This window comes from Lolium rigidum, chromosome 6, assembly GCF_022539505.1.
Source record: "Lolium rigidum isolate FL_2022 chromosome 6, APGP_CSIRO_Lrig_0.1, whole genome shotgun sequence".
In the NCBI taxonomy this organism is placed as follows: Eukaryota; Viridiplantae; Streptophyta; class Magnoliopsida; order Poales; family Poaceae; genus Lolium; species Lolium rigidum.
The window spans coordinates 67,535,787-67,543,655 of record NC_061513.1 but is presented as its reverse complement, the minus strand read 5'-3'; the positions used below and the strand labels follow the sequence as shown (position 1 = coordinate 67,543,655).

The 7,869-nt window shown below is 44.1% G+C and overlaps 1 protein-coding gene across 1 annotated transcript; it reads right to left on the bottom strand.

Annotated features, from left to right (window-relative positions):
- Positions 1–1,469: 1,469 nt before the first annotated feature.
- LOC124662738 (ammonium transporter 3 member 1-like) lies at positions 1,470–2,930 on the bottom strand. The gene has a single exon (XM_047200539.1). It carries the CDS (start codon positions 2,928–2,930, stop codon positions 1,470–1,472), a length of 1,461 nt encoding a protein of 486 aa, XP_047056495.1.
- Positions 2,931–7,869: the final 4,939 nt, after the last annotated feature.

Here is a 7,869-nt window from a genome sequence, read left to right as displayed (position 1 = left end):
TAAAATATGTCTAGATGCATCTATATTAGGATTAAGTAATATGAGTCGGAGGAAATACCATTGTTTTATAAAAAATTGTTCGAATAGTGAAAAATATAATGCTTATTCAAGAGTTCAAACGAATGTTTAATCTTGCATAAATATCAGCGCCAATTCAATGTGTATGTGCTTTAATTGGGAACTAATAAATTTTCAATCGTCGAAGAACTCACAAAAGTAGTAGCGGAAATGCACTTTTGATCTTGGGTGTATATGCTCCTTTTATTAAAAAATCAAATTTTAAAATAAAAAATAGGAATTTTTTTGCATGTATATCTCCATGCCTTCGCTGAAAACCGATATTTTTTGTGTCATGTGTAAAAAATAAAAAAATATCTCGAGAAATGCCTTATTTTAACTCCGAATTCTTTCTTTTTTACATAGGGCGCACAAAATTTGATTTTTTTCCAAAACAACTTTCTGAGTATGTAGGATGTGGACATATACACGGTACATTTTGTTTTGGATTTTTGTAATATTTCAGATATGTTTAAAATGTATTTCAAATAAAGGGAGCATATGCACCCGGGAGCCGAAACGCCGGGTCCAGTAGAGTAGTATTATATGATACGATAGATTTACAGAGATTTAGTATTTAGATGATAATTTTCTGCAACCTTTATACTTATAGAAGGATGCAGTAAAGATCATGGCCCCTAGCAAAAAAAAAGTTCACCCGTTCAGTTCATTCTCAGCATCGAAGTTGTCAACTTTGAAGCAACAATAAAGAAAATAAAGAAAAGAAAAGAAAAGTAGTTCATGGACCGTGATAGAGATGGGATCGTGATAGAGATGAGAAAACATGATATGCGACGGAGAACTAGGCCGTTGGATCTTCATCCATTAGTCCAAAGCTTTATCCACCTTCCAATTGCAAAACTATTTCTTTTTAGACTATCAATTGTAAGATAATGAAACTATTTTGTAGTCACCGCTAAGGATCGTTCGATCTAAACATTAGATTCCCGCAGTCACAAATGTATAGAATATTTCGATCACTGGCTAGCTGGCTATCGATGGTAACTGGGAAATAATACTAAGTCATTATAAATTTGACTGTCGGTATTATGGTCCAAGAAAAGAAAAGAAAAAGTACATTAGCATGATGTCATATTTACAAAAAGCAGTGTGTCATGGAGATGAAATTGTGCACAAAGTAACTGTTGGTAGTAGCTAACAACTCTATAGAAAATAAGGAGATGAAACTGTATCTCAAAGTAAAATCTTGTATAATTCTGTCAAACAATCAAAGAGTGATGCCATACTCACAAAAGGCATTGTGTCCTTGACACCTTGCTTATACATGCATGGCAGCACATTATTCAACAGCAAACGAACGCACACATGCATGCGCACCCGTAATGCATGTTGTGACAACAAGACGCGTATAAAACCCAACTCCAACCGGGCCGGTTAGTGATAGGCACATATCAGACGTTCTGCGTGACGCCGCTGGGCGCCTTGCGCCCCTGGGTGCCTTCGGTGTCGGAGTACCACCCGTGCTTGCTGGAGTCGTACTTCTCGCCGTCTCCCCAGAGCGCGTAGGCCTCCTCCCCGTGCACGGCGTCGTCTCCGATGGCGAGCTCCTCCTCGGGCATCCGCAGTGGCACGATGAGTCCGACGATGATGCAGATGAGGCTGGTGGCCACAACGTTCCAGCAGATGATAAAGAGGGCACCCGCCACTTGCTTGAGGAATTGTATACCGCCGGTGCCGCCGTAGAAGGCACCGCGGGAGTTGCTCACTGGCACGAACAGGGTGCACAGCACCGGCTCCGCGAAGAGCCCTGTGGTGGCGCCTCCGAGGAAGCCCGCGACGGCGTGGGTGTGGAACACGCCCAGGGTGTCGTCCACGTGCTGCAGAAGCTTGGAGCGCTTGTGCACCACCATCATGGTGAACCACGGGATGCTGCCTGACAGAATTCCCATCACGATCGCCGCCCATCCCTGGACCAGACCGGCGCCGGGGGTGATGCAGACGAGGCCGGTGATCATGCCCTGCACGGCGCCGATGACGGAGGGCTTCTTGAAGAAGATGACGTCGAGGCAGGTCCAGACCAGGAGGCTGGTCGCGGCGCAGATGTTGGTGTTGAGCACGGCGAGGGAAGAGTCGATGTTGGCGGAGTAAGGGTCACCGCCGTTGAAACCGGCCCAGCCCATCCAGAGCAGCCCGGCGCCGGTGAGCATGAGAAGCACGTTGTTGGGTGGGAACCTCTCCCTGTCCTTGGTGGACCTCGGCCCGACCCAGTACGCGGCGGTGAACCCAGCGACCCCGGAGGAGAGGTGGATGACGTAGCCACCGGAGTAGTCCATGACGCCCCAGTGGAAGAGGAAGCCGCCGCCCCAGAGGGAGAAAGCACCAACTGTGTAGGAGAAGGTGAGCCAGAGTGGAACGAAGATCATCCAGGCTCTGATGTTCATGCGGCCGAGGAGCGAGCCGGCGAGTAGGATAAGCGTGATGGCGGCGAACACACACTGGAAGTAAACCATGGAGGCCATGGGGTACGCCGGGTTGATCCAGCCCGTCTCGAGGCTGCCGTCCTTGTGGAACTGCGTCGTCTGTGGCAGCACGGCCTGCGCGATGAGGAAGCTCTGCCCCAGCGCCGGACGGGCTTTGCCCCAGAAGGGGAGCAGCTTGTGGCCAAAGGACATGTTGTATGCCCAGGTGACCCAGCACAGCCACACGGCAGCGAAGGCGTAGAGCGCCATGAACGCAGAGTTGACGGCCCACTTCTTCTTCACGATGCTCCCGTAGAGGATCACCAGGCCAGGCACGCTCTGCATGCCCACCAGCGTCGCAGAGATCATCTGCCACGCATTGTCACCCTTGTTCAGCCAGTCCGGCGCCACCGGTGCAACCGGCATGTACCCGATCGACATGTTGTACGCCATCTTGCTAGCTCGATCGGCACGCTCGGTGAACCCGCGCTCGCCGGGGATCGAAGCTAATGGTGACTGGTGGTGGATGAAGCTAAGGTGGGACGCCGGCCTTATATATAGGAATCGTCACGGCATGTTGTCCGTCACGTACAAGGGCTGAGCAGTGGCCGGCATAGGGGCAAAGCCGACCAACGGCGGGCATGCCTAGCTAGCGAGAGCATTGTAAAGTGGCAAGAGGAGTTAGATCCTATGCCGCTAAGCTGTATCAATGAGCTGTGCCTCATAGCGGCAGGGGAGGAGGAAGATTCCAAGCACGAAGCTTTGGAATTAAAGGAAGGCTATCTAGCTTACCTTACATATAATATAAAATGTGTATTACTGATATTAGTTCTAAAAAAGTGCACATGATATATATTGAGCTAGTGACAGTACGCCCGTAAACCTCTTTAACGGCAACTACACATACCGGAGTGACCTCAGCAACCATGTGATGACCAATCTTTCCACAAAATTATGAAATAAATCTGAAAGATAATTGAAATATAACTGAAACATAAATATTTTGTGAAACAAATCCTAGTGATGTCAGCAATGGCATCATTAGTTTCACTTTTTATCAGAATATTTCACAATGTTTTTCATGTATCACTTTAGTTTCACAAAAGTTTCAATTATTACTTCTATATACTAATCTCAAAGCAGAGAGTGGACGATAGATATATCACCAGTAGGTACCGTTATTTTTAAATTCTCTGCGGTCTACACTACGCATGCATTGTGTACATACACTCGAACTCCTCTAGTCAGCTGGTTATTACGTTGTACAAGTACTGTGCCAATGTCATTTGTACCGGGAGAACAGGTGAGCAGGCTGAAAAGATCATTCGGGTCATCTCCACTGTAATTGTATCATATGTACATTACCAATTAACATATTCAAAAGAAAAACATATTTCTTAGCTTATAGCTAGCTGATTTTCAATTCCGTGTCATTTCGATCTTTCGTCATTCTGATCCCTCAATATCACACACATTCCAATGTTTTTGTTTTTGTCTCTCTCACATATTGCACTCAAGGATTCCAAGATATAAGGGGAGATCGCATATATACCTCAAATATGTGCACTTGCATTCAAACAAGTAAAAAGATAATGGAGCCCAAAAAAGAAATTTATATACGTTTTTAAATCTTTAATCGTGTTGTCATATATAGATCATAAAAAGAGGGAGATTGAAAGTGTATTTATAGCTCTCCCTAGTGGGTTTTGATGAATGATGACGAACGACTAAGGGACTAATGGTTTGTTCGGTGTACACAAGTGTTCAGTCCCAAAACTATTGGTTTAACCAGCAGTTGTCAGCCCTAGAAACTGAAGTGGAAGAATGGCTTGAAGCTAGAAGATCGAAGACACATTTCTAATCTTTTTAGTGGTTCGAAGAATCTCATTCAGTATAGGACAAACCGTACTATAAAGAGGAACGAGATATCCAAATTCGTGGGTAAAACTTGATGTGGCTAAGAAATTCAATTCGGCTCCTGGGTGCATATGCGTCCACTACCAAAACATTATACTTCTTAAAGTCGAAAAATTTTAACAAATTTTTTTACATGTACATCTCCACAATTTATGGGTGTTTGTGAAGTTTTGTCAGGAACCAATATATTATGGTCTATGTCAAAAAGAGAAATTTTATCTTTTGAAAAGCCTTATTTCAAGCATTGATTTTTGTCTTTTTACATATGCCACAAGACAAGGCGATTTCTCATAAAACGACTTCATAAGCGCGTAGCACGTAAAGATGTACGTGCAAAAATTTTGTTTTAATTTTTTGAAATATCAAAATACGTGTAACATGCATTTCAAAATAATTGTGTGGCTTAGTTATTTTAGATAAAGGACACTTTATGGAGGTGGCGTTTTGGCTCATAGGTGCATATGCACCACCTATCATGAAAAAATAATTTAAAAAATTTAAAAAAAAATTGAAATATAATTTCAGGTGTACATCTTAACATTCTATGTTCGTACACAAGTTTTCGTCGGAAAACAAACTTTTATGTGGCATGTATAAAAAAGATAAAAATCATGTACGTAATCATGTTGGAGCATCAAAGTTTATATTTTTTACACTAGACACAAAAAATATTCTTTTTCCCGAAAACTTGTGTGCGAACATAGAATGTCTAGATATACATGTAAAAAAAATTAATTTTTTTTGACACTTTAAAATGTATTTTCACACAACGATTGCATATGCACCCGTGAGCCAAGTTGGATTTCCCAACACTTTATTACCTACAAGGTTTAAACATTAGTTTTGTTTTCTGCATGACCAGGATGCAGATAGCCACATAGATCCAATGTATTGAAAGTGTAAAGTAAAAAATAGGGGCACATTACAAGTAATCATGAGAGAAACTGCAAACGTGCCAATAGGACCAATTCGAAGACTATGCGGTCAGCTATGTTGGCAAAAATATCTCTCGTTGTGTTCTCCAACCAAGTAGATACCTCAATAAATAGATCGTGATGTTCTACACGCTGTTGAGACGACCATAAAAAGAGCAAAGATGTGCAGAGGTAAATAACCTACATGAGAGAAGAAATTTTATCATTATGTTGCTTAGTTACATCTTATCTAGTAGATCCAGCAAAACGCATGTCCCGCAAAAGTAACAGCCGGTTTCTGGTTTTATACGAAAAAATAGCCCGTGCAGATCCCGCAAAATATACATGCCCCCGAATATTTTTTGGGAGAATGGAAATTTGATGGCAAAAACTGGATATAGCCGAGTGAGCGCTCGGATTTTCTGCTTCCCCCCATCCAGTCGTGACTGTTGGCGGGAGAAAAAAAAATCAGGCCTACGCCTTCCCGCTCACCCACTTGCAGCCGATTGATACGTCTCCGACGTATCGATAATTTCTTATGTTCTATGCCATATTATTGATGATACCTACATGTTTTATGCACACTTTATGTCATATTCGTGCATTTTCTGGAACTAACCTATTAACAAGATGCCGAAGTGCCGCTTCTTGTTTTCTCGCTGTTTTTGGTTTCGAAATCCTAGTAACGAAATATTCTCGGAATTGGACGAAACGAAGACCCGTGGGCCTATTTTGCCACGAACCTTCCGGAAGACCGAAGAGCATACGAAGTGGGGCCACGAGGTGGCGACACCACATGGCGGCGCGGCCAAGGAGGGGCCCGCGCCGCCCTATGGTGTGGGCCCCTCGTCAGGCCCCCGACTCTGCCCTTCCGCCTACTTAAAGCCTCCGTCGCGAAACCCCTGAGGCGAAAAACCACGATACGGAAAACCTTACTGAGACGCCGCCGCCGCCGATCCCATCTCGGGGGATTCCGGAGATCTCCTCCGGCACCCTGCCGGAGAGGGGATTCATCTCCCGGAGGACTCTACACCGCCATGGTCGCCTCCGGAGTGATGAGTGAGTAGTTCACCCCCGGACTATGGGTCCATAGCAGTAGCTAGATGGTTGTCTTCTCCTCATTGTGCTTCATTGTTGGATCTTGTGAGCTGCCTAACATGATCAAGATCATCTATCCGTAATACTCTATGTTGTGTTTGTCGGGATCCGATGGATAGAGAATACCATGTCATGTTAATTATCAAGTTATTACATATGTGTTGTTTATGATCTTGCATGCTCTCCGTTACTAGTAGAGGCTCGGCCAAGTTTTTGCTTTTAACTCCAAGAGGGAGTATTTATGCTCGATAGTGGGTTCATGCCTCGCATTGACACCGGGACAGTGACAGAAAGTTCTAAGGTTGTGTTGTGCTGTTGCCACTAGGGATAAAACATTGGCGCTATGTCCGAGGATGTAGTTGTTGATTACATTACGCATCATACTTAATGCAATTGTCTGTTGCTTTGCAACTTAATACTGGAAGGGGTTCGGACGATAACCTGAAGGTGGACTTTTTAGGCATAGATGCAGTTGGATGGCGGTCTATATGTACTTTGTCGTAATGCCCAATTAAATCTCACTATACTTATCATGTCATGTATGTGCATTGTTATGCCCTCTCTATTTGTCAATTGCCCGACTGTAATTTATTCACCCAACATGCTTTTATCTTATGGGAGAGACACCTCTAGTGAACTCGTGGACCCCGGTCCATTCTTTTAATACCGAAATACAAATCTGCCGCAATACTTGTTTTATCGTTTTCTCTGCAAACAATCATCTTCCACACAATACGGTTAATCCTTTGTTACAGCAAGCCGGTGAGATTGACAACCTCACTGTTTCGTTGGGGCAAAGTACTTTCGTTGTGTTGTGCAGGTTCCACGTTGGCGCCGGAATCTCTGGTGTTGCGCCGCACTACATCCCGCCGCCATCAACCTTCAACGTGCTTCTTGACTCCTACTGGTTCGATTAAACCTTGGTTTCTTATCGAGGAAACTTGCCGCTGTGCGCATCACACCTTACTCTTGGGGTTCCCAACGGACGTGTGAACTACACGCATCAAGCAAATTTCCGGCGCCGTTGCCGGGGAGATCAAGACACGCTCGCAAGGGGAGTCTCCACTTCTCAATCTCTTTACTTTGTTTTTGTCTTGCTTTATTTTATTTACTACTTTGTTTGCTGCATTATATCAAAACACAAAAAAATTAGTTGCTAGCTGATGACCCACAAGTATAGGGGGTGTATCGTAGTATCTTCGATAAGTAAGAATGTCGATCCCAACGAGGAGCAGAAGGTGTTGACAGACAGTTTTGATGAAGGATTCACTGTAAATGCTCACTTACAAGTATTCAGGGGGTTTTGATGTAACAGATGAATAAAGTACAAGTAAGTAAAATGCGAGAGAAATAATTGCAGCGAGTGGCCCAATCCTTTTTAGCACAAAGGACAAGCCGGTTTGTTTACTTATAATGACCAAACGTTCTCGAGGACACACGGGATTTTAGTCTAGTGCTTTCGC

Bases quoted from the DNA above. Each gene is read 5' to 3' on its own strand.
- LOC124662738 (XM_047200539.1), bottom strand. From the start codon at position 2,930: ATGGCGTACAACATGTCGATCGGGTACATGCCGGTTGCACCGGTGGCG.